The following is a 23,027-nucleotide window of genomic DNA, read 5'->3' as shown; positions in this document are numbered from 1 at the left end:
CACGTCATTTTGATTAGTTACAAACCAGCAGTCAGCTTCGTTTACAGCAAGGGTCATGTTACGAGTTTTTATTTTACTATAATGATCTTCTGGAATCTCAGCTTGACCCTCTCCCCTCTTACTTAAGCGGATTTCCTGACGATCTAGTATTTTGTTGGTAGTTTTTCTCAAGTCCCCATAACCCTCTGAATCTCGATTGGCAATCTCTTGCAAAGATTGATAGGGACACCGAAGAGAGCGCTTGATTAGACTCAGATGATTCACAAATTTGTATGCATTGAAATTGTCAACCACACCATGCCGCCAGTACTTTTCAGCCAAATGAATCAGATTGTGTATGTTGTAAACAGCAAATTCTCGGCCAAATATTTGTATAGAATGAGTAACAAATTCTCAATTCAACTCTTTTGCAACATCAATACACCGATCAAACAAGTAAGGACTAGATAGAATGTATATAGAAGTATGGAACAAAAGGAAATTCTGATAAAGAACAGGTATAAGGTAATTCTTAAAAATTTTTACCCCATCATAAAGTGCTATCTTCCTCAATTTTTGGACTTTTAATCTATTACCTGATCGCTTAAGTTGTCTCGGTTTGCGATTGAATTCTCTGGGAATGTGAGGAGCCAATTCCACAAGAGCATTTGATACAGCTCTCAGAGTTGCATCGGTCAAAGTAAAATTACCCGGAACAACCAATAAGAATTTCAACCTTCTCTTGAAAGCACCCTGATCTTTTAGATGCATGCTATCCAGTCTAAACTGGGAGACCATTCCAGTTCCAATAGTTTCTAATGGTGACACATTATTAGTGTGGTGTTGAGGATTTTTTCTGATATTAAAAGATTCATCAATTCTGAGATCAGCATCTATGTCAATGAAAATTTCCCGAGCCCGATATCTACAACCTGTGACACAGCACTTTTCACATGCAAAAGTTCCACCATGTCCAACACAGCACTTGATAAATGATCGAGCAGGGGCATCCAGGATATAATTTCTTACTCTAAAAGAATGAACAGTTCCATTGATTTCAAAACCAGATTTCTGAAGAGCAGCCACTTCTGCAACATAGTCTTCCAGAAATGCATTTAAGTCATTGGGCTTTCCGTCACCATAAAATACTGCTATAATAAATGGTTTATCCTGATTGGCAAAACTCCCCAAAATTGGTCAAAAGTCTTTTTGAGAACAACTGGTCCATACACATGTGCATAAGAAAATAGACCAATCAATTTTCTTATGCTTACGCATTATGCGTTATGCAGAAGTGTGTGCTCCCCGCTTTACTGTTTAAGTGACGGGACGTATGACTTATTACGTGACCCACAATCCAAACACGGTAATTTCTTATAAATTTTAATATTTTTTTAATTTTTAATATTTGAAACTTATTCTAAAATTTATTAAGAAATTTTAATTTATTTTAATAATACAATTAAGTATCTTACATTTAAAAAAACTCTAATTAGAAAATCGGTCTTTCTAAAAAAAATTCGTAAGATAAGTAAACTAAACATCGCAAATCCATGATCCCATGTTTCTAAAATGATTTTTGCCGATAATATTGTATTAGTAACAATGTTTTATTAAAAATATAAATAGCAAATGTTTAAAGAAAATATAAAAAAAATATTATTTAGTTATTTTGATATTTATTTATAAAAAATAAGAGATATATGTATGCAAATTTGTTCGGGTATTGGGTACTGTTCGAGTACTGGGCCGTTCCCCTTATATGTTTTGACTCAATCTCTCTTGTGGGCATTTAAAAAATATTTAAAAAATTAATAACAAAAAATTCGCTTAAAAAAAACACGTTCATAAGAACGTTTTGCTTTAAATAAATTTAAAAAAATCGATATTAGCGTCAATTTTATCGTAGAACTGAATATTGTTTGAACAATCTGCCTTTGAATATTTTGATGATTTTGATCCACTGATTCTGTTTCGGATACTTATCTAATGACGAAAATGAAATATTAGTGGCAATCATCGCTCAGAAATGTCACTCTTCAAAAAACAAGATTATGTAGAGGTAAAGGAAGAGAGAAAGAGAGAGAGAGAGAGAGAGAGAGAGAGAGAGAGAGAGAGAGAGAGAGAGGGGGGGGGAAGAACGTGTAATGAGAGGGATTGCGACTAATTATTTTGTTCTAAAAAATTAAATATTTTTAAGTTAGGTAAATACAATATTTTTAATTATTCTTTAAATTAAAAATATTGAATTTTTTATTACATTTAATATACTACATGTATTACAAAATTAAATCTATTTTAATTTAACACAATTTTAAAAATTGTGTCTAATTATACGTCCTTAAAAAATTACATATTTATAAAATTTTTTAATTAAAGAAAGTATGTTGAAAATTTCACTACATAGCATACCAATATTACAAAACAAGATAAATTTATCTTAGTATGCTATGTAGTAAAATTTTCAATATATTTTTTCAATACAAAATTGTATTATAAATCTGTAATTTTTTAAGGACGTATAATTAGATACAATTCTTTCTAGATAATTTTGTGGAATTTTGTTACATTACGCACTTTACTCCTATACCTCTGGACAACGATTGCTATTTCTATTTCATTTTCATCATTGCAAGGGAAAATAAATCTAAAAAGAATAATGAGTTATTGACATAGGAAGATTCGAAGGCTAAATTCAAAAACAGAACAAAAGTCACTCGCAATTTTTTTCATTCCCATTGTATAACATTAAGCGAGTAAAAAAGCGTTCTGAAAAAAACATTACTTTAACACGCTTATGAATTCAGAGCACGTCTTGCCACTGTTAACAAACATAAAATCTAGTGAGTCCTTTTATCTTTCGAACGAAAATACCGAAGTAGGTGGGAACCCCTGTGAGGACATTTACTTTTTCAATAAAAAATCTGTAATATTATTTTTATTTGATTATATAAGTAAAAAAATCTGGTCTAACAAATTGAAAGTTGCCATTGTTAATTTTTATTAATTTACCAAAAAATGACAGATACACAACGACTAGGTAACCGGGATTTGGTCGGTTCGATAAAGTGTCGACGTGTCGTTGCGGATGTTTTTTGATATATGTTTTTTGACATATATCAAAAAACATCCGCAACGACACTTATATATCAAACCGACAAATGTCAGTAGTTGTGTACAGAATACAGGCCCTGACAATCAACTTTTTACGCATTATTTTTGTTACATACGTGACGGGAAAAAATCATGCGCAAAAAATAGAAAGTGTGCAAATAATTGAACAAGATAATTTTGAGTACTGTAAGCGCCGAATTGCGGTAGAGATAAGTGTAAGTGCCGATTTGCGATATATGGCTCCACCTGTCGATTTAGGCTGACGCGACGGGATCTGATTTGGAGCAGTGAGAAACGATACTCCAAACTTTCTGCCCGCGATCCGAAGGACTGAGATCGGGCTGCCGGTGTTAATAAATCCGAATACTCCGCGAGGGCGCCGAGTCGGATCGTGTCGAGGCGTAAATATTGTAAAACGGAGCAAGCGGTAAAACTGTAAATCAAGCGAACATAATAAACGGAGCAAGTGATTTTCTATATATGTCGTCTGACTTATTAACAATTGCCTACAGTACTTACCGGTTTGTCTCCCATGTTAAAAAGCGTGGTAGGCGACGAAAATACACGAGCGAATATCAACAGACACTTCTAGAAACTTTAAGCTGTAAGCTTCTATCAGCCTATACTTCGTGATATGGAAGCAAACACAGAGCCAGACCCCTGGCACTCAGTTTCAAATCTCAGCTGCTGGCGCTGTTGCCCCTCTTAGTGTCGCTAATAACAATTATGTGGCGCTAGTAGCATTGCGCGCTGTGGCTTTAGCCCGCAAATTTTAATGTATAATATATTTTATTAAATGTACATTTGATATTAATATCATAAATAATGATAATTTTAATGATAATTTTATAATATTAATGATTATAGTATATATTGCGACCATTTTGAATAATAAAATAAAAAATTTACAGCAATATATACATGGAAAAGGATAATCGAACATCAAATTATCAAAGTAAAGCTTGTAATAATTTATAAAGAGACGAATTTATTATTATTCAGTTTCCACATATATATATATATATATATATATATATATATATATTGAGTTAGAGTTCGATATTTTTATGTTATATTAATATTCTTATGTTCATGTTGGTAGTGATATGTACAATTAGATATTTTATTTGTTTAAACTACGCGCTTCATCGAGATAAGTGTACGCACTTTACCGGAAATGGGTGTACGATAGAGAGCGCCCTCTTTCTCTTCCTTTTTATGTATTTTTCTGTCCTGTTCTTTTCTCACTAAAGACAAGTTGTGTCTAATAAAGCTCTGCTGTAAGCGTTGATATGCAACAGGTTATGGGCCCAGCACGCTTCCACTGCGCGTAAATATTGAGAGATTGTAGGTCAGAGTGTTGGACGTTAATTTTGCTTGTCTGGACAGCAGATTGACCGTTTTTGGGTGTGAGCCAAAGCGAAACGGCAAGATAACCAAGATCCGCCATATTGGGAGCGGTAACGGTAAAGGGGGCCACAGACAGAACGCGTCAAGCGTCAAGCAGCGAGCAGCAATCCAATCGGCGAAATGATATCAGCAGTGGCGTAGAAAATATCGTCTCGCTGATTGGTTGCAGCTCGGTGCTTGACGCTTGACGCGTTCGGTCTGTGGGAGCCTTAACGCTACAACGTCATAGAGTAACTGCGACATAGTGAGTAAAGCTAAGCATTGAAAAGATGGCCACAGAAACTAGAACAGCAAAGGTTAAACTGTCGAATATAGAGAAGCTCCACGATGGGAATTATCGACAGTGGCGGTTCACAATCGAGCGATTTATAAAGCTGAACTGTGTCTTCGAGCATGTAAATAGAGTCGCAGTAAAACCAGATGTGGGGGATGCAGCGAATTTCAAGACATGGACGACCAAGAATACAATCGCTGAATTAATTGTCAGTGGCTCGATTGAATCCAGCGAACTAGATCACATTATGGCTTGTGAGACGGCGCGCGAGATGTGGACGACGCTGGCGCAAGTACACGAAAAATCTGACTCGTCAAGTAGGATGATGGCCAATGACGCATTCTATCATTACACGTATGATGGATCAAAGCATATGACCAAATACATCGCACAAGTCAGATTGTTGGCGAAACGGCTTGAGGAGCTGAATGAGAAACCGAGCGATGCTGCAGTTATGGCAAAATTATTGTTTGCCAGCGAAGTTTCATCATGTCGGGACAATTTGGCGCAACAATCGTGATCCAAACAAGAGGATTGACGATTTATGTCAGTTACTACTAGAGGAGGAGACGTCGCAGGATGTTAGTGATTTGACTGTCGAGGTGAATAACATTGGAAAAGGAAAGAAAAAGAAGACTGAAGAACAGCCATCCAAGAAACAGGTTAGTGGCCGACGAGACAAATCAACATTTAAATGCTTCAATTGTGGGAAGATAAATCACTTTGCACGTGAATGTCGAGCGTTGAAGAAGAACGATAAGTCAAATAAAGATGAACCAGCCATTAACAAGTCCAAAAAGGAGAACAGCGATGAGACATGCAATGTAGAGGTTAAAGAGGTTAACTTTGTGTCAAACGGCGGTGACTGGATTGCTGACAGCGGTGCATCTGTACACATGGCATCACAACGTGAAATATTTACCTCTTTCATCGAAGAGAAAACAGCACTTTTATTAGCCGACAGTTCTACATTGATGGAAAGAGGCCGTGGCGATATCAGAGTTGCCAGTTATGTAAAAAATAAAGTAATAAACGTTAAGCTCCAAGATGTCTATTACGTTCCGGAACTTCGGCGGAACTTGTTTTCAGTGGGAGCTGCACAGAAACATGGCGTAAATGTACAGACGGACGGTATACAAATGCAATTCTGGCGTAACGAGAGATGCATTATTGTGGCAACTAGAACAAATAACAATCTATATTGATGTGCATTTGAACCAAGGAAGTCTATTGAGGTAAACGCTGTGACTGATAAATTGAAACGATAACACGAACGATTAGGCTATATTAGTATTGGCGCAATGCGAGAATTGGTTCGACGTGGCGACATTAAGAAGCTGGCGATTCCTATAAAGGCTGAGATCAACTGCGAGGCGTGTGCATATGGAAAGGCGCACAGGCGTTCATTCAAGACAGTCGATGGCAAGGTAAATTATAAGCCGGGAGAGATGATACATAGCGACGTGTGTGGACCGATGCCGAAGATGTCTGTGGGACAAAAGCGGTACTTTGTATTATTTAAAGACGATGCAACCGGCTACAGAAAAGTTTGCTTTCTACGGCACATGAAAGATGTTCTCAATGAATTTACAAAATTCAAAGCATGGGTCGAAAACAAGTGGGAGCGCCGCATCAAGGTTCTACGCAGCGATAATGGACTCGAGTATGTCAACAAAGAGTTCTCTGATTATTTAATGGCATGTGGAATCGAGCATCAAAGGACAGCACCGTATACGCCGGAGCAAAACGGGCGCTGTGAACGAGATAATCGAACAATCGTCGAGATGGCAAGGTCGATGTTATACGCGAAGAATCTCGACGAGGAATTATGAGCAGAGGCGGTACTCTGTGCTGTATATTTGTTAAACCGTACGCCAACTAATCAAACAATTGGATCGACACTGTTTGAAGAATGGACTGGCAAAAAGCCAAAACTCGATCACATTCGAACGTTTGGTTCTACAGCTTTTTGAACACGTACCTGAAATCAAGCGGACAAAATGGAAACCAAAAGCGGTAAAGAAGATTATGGTTGGCTACGACAAAGATAATTCGAATTATCGACTATTTGATCCGATCACGAAGAAAATGACAATATCGACTAATGCAACTTTTCATGAAAATCAGTACGAAGACGTGAGCAGCGGATGGACACAGCCAACATTTAGCATTAAAGTAGATAATAATTCGAGCAATGAGTTGACAGAAGAATCTACCGATGACGCAGCAGGTGCAAGTAATGATGAAGTTGAAGAGTCAGAACAGCGTGAATTACGAGATCGAAGTGCAATTAAGAAGCCAGTTCGTTATGAAGCTCATATGGTCGAGTTCGAGGAGCCGAGAACATATTCGGAGGCAATGTCTCGGGATGATGCATCGAAATGGAAAGATGCTATTGATAACGAACTCAGTGCACTAATTAAAATGGAAACTTGGGTCGAGGCCAAATTACCAAAGAATCGTCAACCAATTAGCGCTCGTTGGGTGTTTACAAGAAAGCGAAATGAACAAGGCGACGTGACAAGATACAAGGCGCGATTGGTAGCAAGTGGGTACTCGCAACGTGAAGGTATTGATTATATCGAAACTTTCACACCTGTAGTTCGATATGAATCGATTCAGACATTGTTGGCTATGGCGGCGATCAACGAAATGAAGATTGGTCAGTTTGACATTAAGACGACCTTTTTGAATGGTGCACTTGAAGAGGATATTTATTTGAAACTGCCTGAAGGAACCGGCGACAAAGGAAAAATTGTCAAATTGCAACGATCGCTTTATGGACCGAAGCAGTCACCGAGGCAGTGAAACAAACGTTTCCGAGAATTTCTGGAGAAATTCAACTTTGTTGCAAGTGAGGCTGACAATTGTGTTTACCGCGGTTGGATTGACAACGAGATGGTTCTACTGGGCCTATAAGTCAACGATGGTCTATTAGTTGCAAAAACTCTCCGAGTAATTAACAAAGTTCTAGAGTACTTACATAATGAATTTGAGATAACGGTTAGTAAAGGAGACTATTTTGTTGGTCTAGAAATCCAGCGAAGTAATGAAGGCAACGTGAAGATTACGCAGAAAGCATACCTGACACGAGTAATCGACAAATTTGGAATGGCTGATGCGAAGGGGTGTACAGTGCTTGCACAACTGAACAATCCATTAGTCGAGTTATCAAATGATGAAAAGGATGAATTGATGGCAAAAGTACCGTATCGTGAGGCTGTTGGATCGTTAATGTTTGCAGCAATCGTATCGCGACCTGACATCATGTTTACAGTTGCAAATGTTAGCAGGTTTCTGACAAATCCGTCTCGAGAGCACTGGCAAGCAGTGAAGACAATTCTGCGGTACATAAAGAATACACTAGACGTCGACATCGAATATCAAAAAACTGGAGAAGCAAAATTAATTGGATATAGCAATTCAGATTATGCTGGCGACGTTAACACACGCAAATCAACAAGCGGCATTGTATTCACATTGGCCGGTAGTGCCATATCATGGACAACCCGAAGACAGTCTATTGTAGCAATGTCGACGACTGAGGCCGTATATATTGCTGCAAGCGAGGCAACGAAAGAAGCAATCTGGTTACGGCGCTTGTTAAGCAACGTTGGTTTAAGGCAAGAAAGACCAACAGTGCTTAACGTTGATAATCAAGGCGCCATCAAGCCATAATCCAGAACTACACAAGCGGACGAAGCACATCGATGTGAGATACCATTTCATTCGTGAAAAGGTCAATGGAGGCGAGATCGAGATTAGCTACGTCAAGAGTGAAAAACAACTAGCTGACATATTCATTAAGGCACTACCAAAGCAAACTTTATTAAAGTTACGTAATAATTTGCAAATAAAGTAATTTAGCGATTGACTGTAAAAATAATCAAACTAGTGGGAGTATTGAGTTAGAGTTCAATATTTTTATGTTATATTAATATTCTTATGTTCATGTTGGTAGTGCTATGTACAATTAGATATTTTGTTTGTTTAAACTACGCGCTTCATCGAGATAAGTGTACGCACTTTACCGGAAATGGGTGTACGATGGAGAGCGCCCTCTTTCTCTTCCTTTTTATGTATCTTTTTGTTTTGTTCTCACTAGAGACAAGTTGTGTCTAATAAAGCTCTGCTGTAAGCGTTGATATACAACATGTGACATCAACGACGATGTCCTCACGGTCTCGCCGGCCGTGAAGGAGCGCGTCGTCGCTTTATTCACTAATGATCTTACGACAAATTAATCACGACAAGACTCTCAGAAACCCAGATGGTAGCTCGACTAAATAATTCCTTGAAATATTGGGCGCCAGGTGCGATTCCTCGCACCACGATCTACAAGATCGCTATTCTCTCAGGTGTGAGTTTCTTCGGGTAATCGCGGTCGGAGGAGGAGAGGAAACGTAGCGCAGTTAACACACGCAAATAACAATAACACAAATATAATGTATTTGACAGAAAAGATTACGCGAGAATACATCAACGAGTTGTTTCAGACTGAATCGGTGAATTACAATCTTAGAGAGAAGATTACTTCAGGATAAATGGGCAGGTTTCTTTAAAATGAATCGGTAAATTACAATTTTTTTTCGGATATTTTTCTGCGGAACGCGTAGACTATGAGATACAATAACGCGGAAATTAGCCTAAGGACGCAACTTATAAGATGCAGTTACACGACCGCAATACACAATACGCAATTACACGAACGCAAGACACGATACCTACGCGCGACGACTTTCCAACGACCGAATAACCATCCGCGACATCTCGCGAATGGTCCCAAAATGGCTAGACGCGGGCCTCCCGCAAAAAGCACCAAAAATCCAAGACAGATGCCTCACGCCCCGGGACGTGATTGCGCGAAAATTCTTCCCCCGTTCTGCGACAATACGGTCCACCTCGGCGTAAAGGATACCTCGCTACATTACGCACCAGGGTTACACAAAACGCTATTACACGATACTCTAAGACACGACGAAAACTACAACGAATCACACGGTGACTGTCGGCCGCGTACGATTTTTCGGGCAGGGCAATCCCACATTACTCTGTTGGCCGGGCCCTCCGTCAGTATTCCATTTAATAATTACTGGCTCGGTAATACTCATCTGCACAAACGCGATGCTACAAAATACTTCACGACACAGTACGCGATTCTTTTAGCATGCTTCCCGCGACTCTACGCGGCTCTCGGAAGGGCCCCGGCCGTCAGAACGATCTTACGTGTGCTCAAACGTGGGTTACGAGGTGCTCGAGTAGTGGCCTCACAAATTCCGCAAGTTCTCTCGGGATGTCGTTCCTCGCCACGCCGACACGACAGTGACGATCCTCTAGCCCGGCGGGATCACGTCGGGCCCGCGCCTGCGCGCGCCGTGCTTGCTAGCCCTCCTTGCCGATCAGCCCTATGCGAGCCGAGCGCCTCCCGCTTCCGTAGGCGCTCCTCGTAGCTTCCTCGCTCGCCGGCGGCAGGTTTGAAAAGCCTATTCTCGAGTCCGGCTGACTGGGCCGCGACTCTGGTGCCGGTGTACGACGGCCAAGCTGGCCAGGCCTTGGCTCCGTCGACCGGTAGGCAATGCCCCGTGGCGATCTTCCTCTTTCGCGATTCGGCAGGTTTCATCCCAGCAAACATCGGGGCTGATGCGCTCGCCCTGCGAGACGCTCCAAGCAACGTCGGCATATGGGCCCAATCGTGTCCCGCCCGCCGGCCAACTCCTACGTAGAACGCCTCCCGTAAACTTCTACGGCGCGACTCCAGTCGTTACAATTTCTTCCTGGCCATCTACTCGATACCTGAAATCCTCGGAAATAATATAATGTATTGAATTCTAACGCTGTCGCCCCGCCTCGCTCCGGCGGAGACGACATCCCGGACGTTCCCCCCGGTCGAGCTATCGTCTGGGCAGGGGACGTGACTATGTCACGTCACAAACAATATATATAGTAGTTAAGAATCAAACTAATCAAGTCAAAATGATGTCAATTTGATGTCAAATCCACAACATCGCACGTTTATTTACACATATCACTTTCCGTACACGAAATCATGCAAATGATGCACCTACATACCTACATACCAGATATAATAAAAATAAATAAAAAAACATGAGGTCAAAATAGAGTCAAGGTCAGGTCATTTCAGTCAATGACGGATTTGGAATCAATTTAATGCCATTTTGACGTCAACTTGACTTAAATGTGTTGCTTGGCTTTTATGAAAAAGTACATTCAACTTTGATGGTTAACACCCAAAGTTGAGTGTTAACACTAAACTTACGCCCAAATTAGAGAGTTAACAATTAAATTTGCGCGTAAGTTTAGTGTTTGTCATCAAAGTTAAGTGTCAACTCTTAAATTTAGGTGTAGATTGAGTAATATGGCGGCCGGAGCCTCAGGCACGACGGACGTGCCTGCGTGAGCTCCGTTATAATTATTGGAAAAGTGTTTTTTAAATTGTGATTTTTATACAAATTTTGCTATGTGGCGATTCGCCTTTCAAAAACACGCCGGAATATATAAGATTTTCCTAATTCTTAATAATATTGAGACTGTTATTAACATTTATATGTGTTATATGGACACGCCCATGTGCAGAGACTAAATGTTGTGTTGAAATATCTTGGATATTTTGTCAATCCGCAAGATTTATTACGGTTTCTCGATATGAACCGCTTCTAATTGTTTATACGAACCGTCCGATATGTATATTATTAATGTTTAAGCCGAATTTTTATCAATAATCAATCTTAATCTCTGTGCTACGTGATGACGTCATATCTCGCGGCGTGTACAAGAGATACGAATAGAATTGAAGGTAAATCTGAAGAATAGTGGCCTCCTCACCGATTTCGTTCAACTTGGGCTTAATCGACGCGTTTTTGCACAAAATGACCGAATTTGGCATAAAAAAGTGTCGCTCTGCCCCGCGAAGCGATATATTAACGGTTAAATTTGACGACTATCAGGTTATGAGACCTGTCATACCGACGCGATGTAGCGACTACGAACATGCCCTGCAGCCATATGCGCATGCTCAGTGGTCGCACGCGCATGAAAACTGCGCCAATTTTAAATGAATCAATCGTGCAGAATAACCAAGCATCTCGATTCAAGCAGTTAGGTCTCACGCTGGGAGTTTCATAAGTTTAATTATGCGTGGGAAGCACACACACACACACAACACACACACGGGGGGGGGTGCGAGGGGGGTCTCCGGCCCCCCCTCCCCCGCACCCTCTCCGTCGGTAAGCAGCGTGGACCTCGCTTTACAACATAAAGTACATGCTAAGTTTGCTAAGTTGTAAAGCGAAATTATAAAGCACATGCATGGAGGGGGTGCAGGGGAGAACCGCGGGCGGGGATGAACCGTGGGCGGGGGGGGGACCGCGGGCGGGTAGAGGGGGAAACCGCGTTTTTCGGGCGCCGTGTTTTCCAGCGCCGCAGGGCGACCGTGTTTTCCGGCGCCGCGGGGCGAGGGGGTCCGCGTTTTCCGGCGACGCGGGGCGAGGGGTCCGCATTTTCCGGCGCCGCGGGGCGAGAAGGTCCGCGTTTTCCGGCGCCGCGGGGCGAGGGGTTCGCGTTTCGCCGCGTCACGGAGCTTTTGCGTTTTCGCCGCGGAGCGGGGCGAGGGGGTCCGCGTTTCGCCGCGCCGGTCAACGTGACGTCACACGCTTCCGCTCGCGTTGTCTCTCTATCGTAGATGTTTCTTCCGTCCCCCGGTCGCGCGCGTCTTCTCGTTCGCGCGGTCTCTCTCGCTCCCGTTCGCGTTATCTCTCCCTCGCGCGCTCGCTCCTGGCCCCCGTTCGCGCGCGTCTTCTCGTTCGCGCGGTCTCTCTTCCCCGTTCGCGTTCTTGTTCAGAAATTATGCAAAAACTATTAAATAAAGACAGCGTAACAAAAGGGAACGGTAAATGAAAAAGAAAAACTTTTTTAACCATATTATAAGCATTTATTTATCATGTAGCGCATTATACACAATAGTATCCAAAGCGTAGGCTAATAATTCACAATCAATAATCGAATATTTATCGTAAAATTCACGCAAGATTGTAACTGCGTTACATTTATCGGTGATACAATTTTGACGTAAAATTGTTACAAACTGTTTGAATTTTTCACTTACGCCGTGAACATTTTGACATAGTTGAAAATACACATTCTCGACGCAATGTTCTAGTTCGAACAGAAAGAGTACAGTTGACGGTTTCATGTACAAGCTGGTGCCGCACGACGTCAATTTTACCATATCTGCGTCACGTATTTTAACAAGCTCCAGATCTCGAAACGTTAGCGATGATGGTGCCGATGACTGCACGAGTCGCTGTATATCTTCATGTTTTTCGATGAATGTCACCCACGTTGCATGTGGCAAAATTATCCAATTGCCTCGGTTATCGCCAATAAGTATATCCACAGAGGACATAGGTCCCGCGCTGATTCCAACATCAAAAAATTTATACGCTGTTGATGTCAAGGCAAATCTTCTTCCTAAAATACGCAGCGTGTAGCGGGGTTTATCAAAACTGAAAAAATACAATTATATGTTCATAAAAGTTTTTTTTTGCACAAGTATATATGAAAATTAGCGGTACTTACTCATTGTGCTGTTTCTCACACGTTTCATCTTGAATCGGAACGTAGTAGTTCGCACCGTGAGTGTTCATCGTATCTGGAGGCTGTTTATTGCAACTTACTCAAACCGTATCGAACTTTCGACTGCGCTCTAGAATCCTCGTAGACCATTTATACATACCCAAAACTGCAAATCTTGCAAAAATAGTGCCAATGTACGGCTGCTGCATGGTGACCACCAGTGATCGGCAAAAAAAAAATTTTCATTATTTATTTTATAATGTCAAAGCAATCATTAATAAGCCAAAATACAATATTAAGTGCCAAAAAAATTAAAAATATTTTTCAACTTATTTTTATTTACCTAACAATTTGTAAATAATTTCAAAAAAAGATTATTTCTACAAAAATTATTAATGTGTAACATTATTTTTTAATTTTTAGAAAATTTAATAATAAATCGAAAATTATAACTAATTTTTCAAAAATAAATAATTAAATAAAAATAATTTTTAATTTTTTAAAAAATAATGGAAAAAAAATATTTTTTAATTTTCCAAAAAATTAATAATTAAATAAAAATATTTTCTAATTTTTCAGAAAATTAACAATTAAATAAAAATAATTTTTTATCCTTGACTCTGAAACAAGGTGTCTTGGCAAAAACAAGCATGAACATGAGGTAACTGACAATATTACAATCAGAGATACTAGGCAAGACAAAGGGAACATCATAAAGTTCTTGATTACACTTATTTTACACATTAATGATAAAGCGAAAAATTGTTTTAAGAATGCCAACATTCTTTGAACAACTAAAAAAATAATTGTGAAGATTTGTGAGAAAATATATCTATTAATTAACCTAGTCGATATTTATTAGATTATATTAATAAGTATAAGCTGTTGTTCTTAAATTTTCCTTCTCTTTGAGTGTGCATATAACATACAATTTTTGTAAATATATGAATGTATTCGAAGTTTCAATTTTATATTCAGAAGTACTAAATAAAGCGAAGTCAATGGTTAAAAAATTATATTTGTTATCACACAGTTATTATTAAATCAGTCAACACGGTAATAAATGTGTACATATTTGACTTACAAGAATAATTTATTAATTATTACTTACATATTAATATTGTATAAACGTATCAGCAGATACAGCGTATTTATTCTTCAAGTTTTCAATCAAGATTATTTATTATCTCTCATTGATGTAATGCTCTTTAAAGCTCCTGGTCCCTGAGCCGAAAACTCCGCGTTGACGGTGACGACGTACCGTCGCGGTAGAAATAAGAACTCTCTCCAATGGAGAATAAGCGAGAAATGTTGAGAATTGACACGTTTAGAATTCTTACGTAGTATTTCCAAATAAAAAGATATTTGCTTAAAATAACACTACAGATCACTTCAGCACACTTTAAAAATACGCCGAGTTGAAGTTAAGTCTACCCCTTTCCCTTGACAATTAATAAACAGCCGTAAAATGAATATAATACGAAATCTAGTCATGCGCCTGCGCACAAGCCTGCATCGTATCACATTCGTTTTACGGCTGTTTATTACTATCAAGGAAAAGGGGTAGACTTAACCTCAACTCGGCGTATTTTTAAAGTGTGTTGAAGTGATCTGTAGTGTTATTTTAAGCAAATATTTTTTTATTTGGAAATACTACGCAAGAATTTTCAACGTGTCATTTCTTACTTCTTCTCACATTCCAACATGGCCGCGACGAGTACCCAGGAGCCTTAAATATGCCCAAATTATTTAAGAGAATCACGTGTTTTCTAAGTAAATAATATGTTTGGTCGGTATGGAATATTGAAGTGAAGTGGACTGTATACGCTGGATTTCACCTTTTATTTTGTGAGACCGTCACTAGACGTACAATACGGTTGAACGTACTTTCGCCATCTCGTCCTGGTCTTCCTCCCTCGCTCGCGCGGTCACGTGACGGTCACAGAGTTAACAGGCGCTAGAGGCGCTACAGTGGCTATACTAATCTCCGTTTACAACGAAATCGAATACGAACATAAATCAAATGCAATATAAACTCAACATACCCCCCGACATTGAAAGGGTACTTTCTATATAATAAACAAATTAATATCCGTGAACTTGCTCGCTGTGTAATTAAACTATTAACTGATGTACTAATACTGAACAAGTAACTCCTTAAAGTAAACGCAAAGAAAATAACATATACTAAGCATACATAACTATTGTAATCGACTTCTTATATATCAATGGCTTAATAACTAAATATGTGCGGTGGATTAATTACAGTCCTTCTCATCCATGGGCAACGGGCAAAGTTTTGCAGTCGCAATTTTGATGGTTCCTGTTGAAGTCTTAACCGTGACTACTCGTACTACGTTATCCTTCCCTGGATGAGTAGATAGGACCCGCCCAAGTCTCCATTTGAGTGAGGGGAGATTATCTTCTTTGATGAGGACCATTGTGCCTTCAGCGATGGGTCGTGTTGGATTCTTTCTAGTAGTGCGTTGCTGAAGCTCGGAGATATATTTCTTACTCCATCTCCTCCAAAAGTGTTGTTGAATGCTTTGTATCAACTGCCACCTAGACAATCTAGATTCTGGCACATCCGTTAGTGTAGGATCTGGTGGTGCTGTAAGTACACGACCGATGAGAAAGTGAGCAGGCGTAAGGGGGTTTAGGTCATTGGGGGTCTGACGACATCGGAGTTAATGGACGCGAATTTAACAACGCCTCGATCTGCGTGAGTAGTGTGTATAATTCCTCAAATGTTAAGATCGCATTGCCGGCTACTCGTTTTAAATGATATTTAGTGGACCTCACACCGGCCTCCCATAGACCACCGAAGTGTGGTGAATGAGCGGGTATGAAGTGCCAATTAATACCAATTTCGTTGATGCTTCTTTCAATTGGTTTTGTACTGCTTATCAAAAATTGTGTTAATTCCTTCAACTTTCTGTTGGCTCCGACGAAATTGGTACCATTGTCCGAATACATGTGCGCGGGTTTACCTCTCCTAGCGGAAAAACGTCTGAGTGCAGCAACAAACGCTTCTGATGTTAAATCAGAGATTAGTTCCAGATGCACTGCCTTTGTGGCGAAACAAACAAACAGCCCTACGTATGCCTTACTCGTTTTGCATCCTCTCCCCTTCCGATCCTTGATAATAAAGGGGCTTGCATAGTCTACACCCGTGTGATGAAACGGAGCCGCTACTGATACACGAGCGTGAGGTAATTCTCCCATTGAAGTTTGAGATAGTCGCGGTTTGCATTTGAAACAACGGATACATTGATGCACAATTTTCCTAGCTAAGTTTCTACCCCCAACAGGCCAAAATTGATCGCGAATTGAACTCAATACTAGCTGAGGGCCTGCGTGTAATAACTTTAGATGTTCGTGAACAAAGAGTAATTTTGTGAACTGATGATCAGCCGACAGAACTATGGGATGTTTTTTGTCCTCTCTAAACTCTGAATTTTTTAACCTACCACCAACGCGTATAAGACCGTTTTGGTCAATGAATGCACTGAGTGCGGCTAATTTTTCCTTTTTGATTGAACCGTTCCTTCTAAGTATTTGCAGCTCTGTGGGAAATGACTCTCCTTGAGCCACCTTGGCAATAGTTTGTAATGATTCCTGTAGCTCGTCTGTCGTCAAACGTGTTGAATCGCGTCTCCTTTGTTTTTTGCAGCTGCTTATGAAACGCCTACAATACGCTACTATGCGAATCAAACTACCTAATTTTGTAGTGATCTCGAATATAAATGACTTGCTTACTTGAGTCTGTTAAACCGTACAAACCGTCTTTCTTACTTCAATCGTTGGTATTTCCGATTCCGGTATGATAGGCCATTCTGTTTCCGGCTTCAATAAAAACGACGGACCGTGCCACCAAATATCTGATTGTAATAACTGCTCCGGTAATAAACCTCGCGACAGCACATCGGCTGGGTTATCCCGTGTCGGCACGTGTCTCCAGTTACGGCAATCCGTTGATTCCTGAATCTCCGCTACGCGATTAGAAACAAAAACTTGCAATTTATTGGGTTGTGTTCGTAACCAATTTAGAACTATTGTTGAGTCGCTCCAATAGACAATTCTATCGATCGCTGCATTTAGTGAATCAGTCACCTTTTTCATCAATCTTGCGAGTGTGAGTGCTGCGCACAGTTCTAATCTAGGGATTGTTTGTAGCTTGAGTGGTGCTACTCTGACCTTGGAACATAACACTTTGACTTGTATTTCGTGTTGAGGATCTACCGAGCAAACATATACGCACGCTCCATAATCGCGTTGAGCTGCGTCCGCGAATCCATGCAACTCCAATCTCTTATATCCCTTACGAGTTACGTTCCTGGGTACCTTGACCTGATTCAAACTATTAATCTGACTGCGGAATGATATTCAGCTAGAATGTAGATCAGCTGGAATAGCCTCGTCCCATGACAATTTAAGCGTCCATAGTTTTTGTATTAAAATTCTAGCTAGTATGAAACATGGATTCAACAGCTCTAACGGATCGAATATTCGCGTTACTTCAGACAATATTTGTCTCTTTGAAACTTTAGGCGGTGGTAACTTTTCTATTGAATAGACCAGAATATCTTGGTAAGCTTGCTAGCCTAATCCCAGAATCTTTGCTTGAACGTCGGAGTTGAAATCCAACCCGTTTGGATTTTGGTTTTTGAGTGGAATGTCCTTTATGATTTCAGGTTGATTCGAGATCCACTTTCGAAGAACGAATCCTGCCGACTCTAATACCTGCGAAACCTTATGTACGATGTCTCTAGCCTCTTCTATCGAATCCGCTCCGGTCAGAAGATCGTCCACGTAGAAGTCTTTCTTAATGATCTTCGCTATTTCTGGCCATATTTTCTTGTATTGCTCTGCTAATTCCAATAGGCATTTTACTGCTAGATACAGTGCTGCTGCTGTACCGTACGTCACTACATTTTGCTCGGACACTTCTATGGGGTTATGAGGGCTCGCGCGCCACAATATCCTCAGCAGCGAACGTTGTTCCGGGTTTACCAATACCTGTCTGAACATTTTCTCCACATCCGCTGATATGACGTATAAGTACGTTCTGAATCTCAGAAGTATTGAGAATAAGTCCTCCTGTAGCTTGGGCCCTACCATTTGAATGTCATTTAGTGAGACACCGTTATCTGTAGGAGCCGATGCGTTAAACACTACACGAATTTTGGTAGTTATGCTGTCATTACGTATGACGCAATGGTGTGGCATGTAATACGCGATCTCGGTATCCGAGATATTCGTTACTTTACTCATATGTTGTAGGCTCTGGTATTCGTTAAGAAATGCTACGTATTGTTCCTTAAGTACAGGATTTCTCTTGAGTCTTGCTTCTAGTCTTTCCAACGATCGCAAGGCGCCCTTGTATGACTCGCCTAGTACGCTCGGATCTTCCTTCAGTGGCATGCTTACTATGAATCTACCGCTTGCGTCGCGTTTGCTAGTTTGTGAGAAGTGCAACTCACATTCTCTCTCTTCCTGGGAAAGTGCCCCTTGGGTTGAGTATTCTTCAAGCTCCCAGAACTTGGCTACTTGCTCGTGTATATCAATGGACTTGCTCAAATGACACCGTGTTGAAGTTATGCTACTACCGACTAACGGACCTGCTGCTATCCATCCTAACTTCGTCTTCTGCATTGTAAGCTGCGACTTGCCTATCTTAATCTGCCCAATACACAATAGGTTCCAAAAACAATCCGCACCGATAAGAATGTCTACTCTATCAGGTATATAAAAACGAGGATCTGCCAATTTAATGTTCGAGGGGATCGGGATATCTGATACGTTAACCTTAGTGTTAGGTAGGCTGCCTGTTATTTCTGGGATGACAAGACACGATAAGTAGAACTCATGATTGCCGTAGCATGCAGTAATTTTAACTCTGCACTTGTATTTTATTTGACAGGATGCGCTATTGATAGCTTCCAGATTTACTCTCACATCAGTTTTATCGAGTCGTAATTCATCGCAAAGTTTATTTGTAATTAGACTAGACTGCGACCCGGGATCAAGTATTGCACGAGCCTTATGTGTTTTGCCATGTCTATCCTCTACTAACACTATTGCGGTTGACAAGAGAACATGATATTCGTTGCTACTATGCTGAGAACACAAGACTGACGATAGATTAACGTTCTCCACTGCATTTGTCGTCTCCTCCGACGGAGGCTTCTCAAAATGTATGAGTGTATTGTGCTTGCTGGAACACTTTCTACATGTACCACCTTTGCAGTTTTTAATGAAGTGTCCTGGCTTCATACAGTTTAGACACAACTTTGCGTTCTTTAAAGTTTCTACTCGTTCCTGCGGAGAAGATTGCAGAAATTTGGGACAGTTTGATAAACGATGTGCTTCCTTGCACACTACACATTCTTGTTTTTTAAGAAGAAGCGACTTAGATTTTACGGAATCTGATTGTTTAGATTTGCACGCGCCTTTCTTATTTAGCTCTAACTTGTCTAACATTTTTGCTCTTAGGTTAAAAAAACTCATGAAATCATCTAATGTAGGAAGCTCATTATCCGGGTGTTGCTTCTCCCACTCTCTTGCCGTGACACTATCTAACTTACTCGAAGCTAAGTATATTAATAACGCGTCCCAATGCTCTGTCGATTGACCTAATGCGTTCAATGCTCTTAGATGTTTGTTAAGTGTATCTATCATGTTTCGAATTTGGCTGGCTGACTCTTCTTTCATTAGACTTATGCTAAAAATGGCCTTAATGTGATTGTTTGTCAATAAATTTTTGTTGTCAAACCGGTAGCAAATGGCTTGCCACGCTATCGTATAATTTGCGGCTGAGAAATCTAATTGTTTAATGACCTGAGCGGCACTACCCTCTAACGCGGCCCTTAGGTAATGGAATTTTTGTATCGGGTCTATCGTTTCATTGCTATTTATGAGTGACTCGAAGAGGTCTCTAAACCCAAGCCATTCGTCAACATCACCTTTAAACTTTGGCAACTCTATTGTCGGTAGTTTAATACCCTGTGTTTTAAATACAATGTGTTGGTTTGCCTGCCTCGCCACGTTCGGAGTACGATCCGCTTGGTCACGCGTCGTGTGCGCGACTGTTTCTTGTACAGGCACTGGATTATTGACTTCGTTTGTTACTGCACTCGGAGGCTGTATTGTCGCTTCGCCTCGAGCCAGTAAGCCTTCTGCCTGCGCTATTAACCTAAAATAATCTTCTTCGAATGTATCGCGATACTGCACTGTTTCTCGTTCCTCATCAGTAAGCGCGTCAATCTCTGCTTGTACTTCGTTGTACCTGCTATATGCTTCTCGTATAGCACTAAGGCGTTCTCGCATCTCTAGTTTGTATACATCTTCTAACGCTTGTGTCGTATCTGGAAAACTATTTAATACCTTAGCTACGTAATTCTTAAATGTGGTAACTCTACCCTTAATGTGACCTCGCCTCTTAATTAACGCTTCCATTTTGTTTGTTGTCGCTACAATTATCGCAATATTGTTACGCCGCAATGTATAAAAATTCCTACGTGTCGTGTGTCGCGTGTCGCGTGTCGCGTGTCGCGGTTGTAACTGACAAGTGAGGTTATGATTAAGGGTAAAGGGGGTGACCTGCTCACTTATCTGTACTTTGCTGCTTCCTGTGCTGCCGATTTCGTCGGTGCTGTCGATGTCTTGCGCCTCGACTGCGATGTACCGACTGTGCCAACCGCTGCCTCTGCTTGATCGATAATCGGGAGATCGGCTGGTACCTCTCTGCGTGATCGATGTGCTCGATGCTCGAATCGCCTGGTTTCCTCTCTGCGTAATCGATGTGCTCGATGCTCGGATCGCCTGATTGATAGACGATCGATACGCGAATTTCAGCTATGCGTTGTCTTGATGACTTCTGACGCGATTCCAAGGTCAGAATTGCGTTTTGCTCACGCTATTCTGATGTAATTCCAAGACCGGAATCGCATTCGCACACACTACGAGGCCTGCGTATTTCCTTCAGCGGCTCGTTATTTGCGAAATGAAGATGGCTGCTAGCTTCTTCGACTCGATTTCTGAGTCTTGATCTCACGCTTGTACCTTTGTATGTCTGCTACTCGAGTGCCGAACTATCCTTGTTGCTTGACATCCGGCTCGAAGGACCAATGTTTGGTCGGTATGGAATATTGAAGTGAAGTGGACTGTATACGCTGGATTTCACCTTTTATTTTGTGAGACCGTCACTAGACGTACAATACGGTTGAACGTACTTTCGCCATCTTCCTCGTCTTCTTCCCTTGCACGCGCGGTCACGTGACGGTCACAGAGTTAACAGGCGCTAGAGGCGCTACAGTGGCTATACTAATCTCCGTTTACAACGAAATCGAATACGAACATAAATCAGATGCAATATAAACTCAACATAATACTATTTTTTTAGCGACACTCGAATAACACTTTATAATTACTTTTAATTAAAATTCTCATCAGTTAATTTATTAAATTTAGGTAAATTAAACATTGTAGCGTAACTAAAAAATCTTTCTACTGGTGCAGAAGATGGTAAAGGTGTATTAAATTTGAGAAAAACTTTTTTAACAATAGGATATAAATTAAGTAATTCGAGATCATTCCTACTTTCAGTACTAAATTTCTGAATAATTGCTTCTACATCAGAGGCCCCAAAAGTTTCGACTACATCAGGTGTATCATGATCACATGTAAAGTCAAAAAAATCATCCTCAGCTACACTATCATCTTTTTTCTTATCTTCAACTCTACTCGACACAGAAGCAATTGCTTCTTTTATAGCTACTATAACATTTGCTTGCACTGAGCGACTTAAACAATTGAGCCAGTTCAATTTAAATTTAGGATGTGAAACTGCTGCTACAGCCCTAATCCGTCCTTCATTTTCAACATCACAAATTGGCTTATCCAAACACTAACTTTTTACAAAATTGTAACTTTATTTTTTGACAAGCCAGTAATTTATTCTTGACGGATATGAGTGTAGGAAGCAGATATAGCGTAGCATAAGACCGCTAAACCAATGAGCATCCAGTATAAAGTCGCCATATTAATTTACATAAGATTGGTCCAGCCGGTCCAGCGGTCTTATGCTATGCTTATGCAGCCTATGCAATTTTGTGCGCGATGGCCTTAAGAGAGAGCAAGAGACCATCGTCAAATTATAGTTCATCTAGTAATTGCAAATTTTCCCAAAAGACACGAATTTTCAGTAGGAAAAAATTATTTAGTATAGTTAACGTCATCGTTTCATTTCTACTGCAACTAATGTACTTTTAAAAACAAATACTTTACAAATTAATAAATGCTAATTTTCTAAAAAATTAGTAATATATTTTCTAATAATTATTTACTAATTGTTCAAATAATTTACTTTTTAAAAATTACTAATTTTTTAAAAAATTAAAAATATTTTTTTCTAAATGTAATTTTTTAAAAAATTGACAATTTATTTTATATAATTGCCAATTTTTAAATTATGAGCAATATATTTCTGATTATTTATTAATTTTTTAAACAGAGTATTACATTTTCAATTAATTAATAATTATTTTAAATTTAGAGCTTAGTATTTTATTAATTACCAATTTTTTGTTAATTAAAATTAAAAACATTTAAATTTTTTATTTTTGATTAATTAAAAATAATCGCCGATATCATTACT

The 23,027-nt window shown here is 39.9% G+C and overlaps 2 protein-coding genes and 1 pseudogene across 2 annotated transcripts; 1 reads left to right on the top strand and 2 right to left on the bottom strand.

The window, feature by feature from the left end:
• The first annotated feature begins 7,888 nt into the window (after positions 1-7,888).
• Positions 7,889-8,455, top strand: LOC143901615 (uncharacterized; annotated as a pseudogene).
• Positions 8,456-12,725: 4,270 nt separating this feature from the next.
• Positions 12,726-13,440, bottom strand: LOC143901614 (uncharacterized). Its single transcript, XM_077414039.1, has 2 exons — positions 13,373-13,440; positions 12,726-13,299 (listed from the first exon to the last, which is right to left on the bottom strand). Exons 1-2 carry the CDS (start codon positions 13,438-13,440, stop codon positions 12,726-12,728), a joined length of 642 nt encoding a protein of 213 aa, XP_077270165.1.
• Positions 13,441-17,968: 4,528 nt separating this feature from the next.
• Positions 17,969-20,827, bottom strand: LOC143901613 (uncharacterized). The gene has a single exon (XM_077414038.1). It carries the CDS (start codon positions 20,825-20,827, stop codon positions 17,969-17,971), a length of 2,859 nt encoding a protein of 952 aa, XP_077270164.1.
• Between the last annotated feature and the right edge of the window lie 2,200 nt (positions 20,828-23,027).

This window comes from Temnothorax americanus, unplaced genomic scaffold (assembly GCF_048541705.1).
Source record: "Temnothorax americanus isolate GAGA-0224 unplaced genomic scaffold, ASM4854170v1 Scaffold35, whole genome shotgun sequence".
In the NCBI taxonomy this organism is placed as follows: domain Eukaryota; kingdom Metazoa; phylum Arthropoda; class Insecta; order Hymenoptera; family Formicidae; genus Temnothorax; species Temnothorax americanus.
The sequence above is the reverse complement of the archived record's forward strand: the minus strand, read 5'-3'. Positions and strand labels throughout refer to the sequence as shown.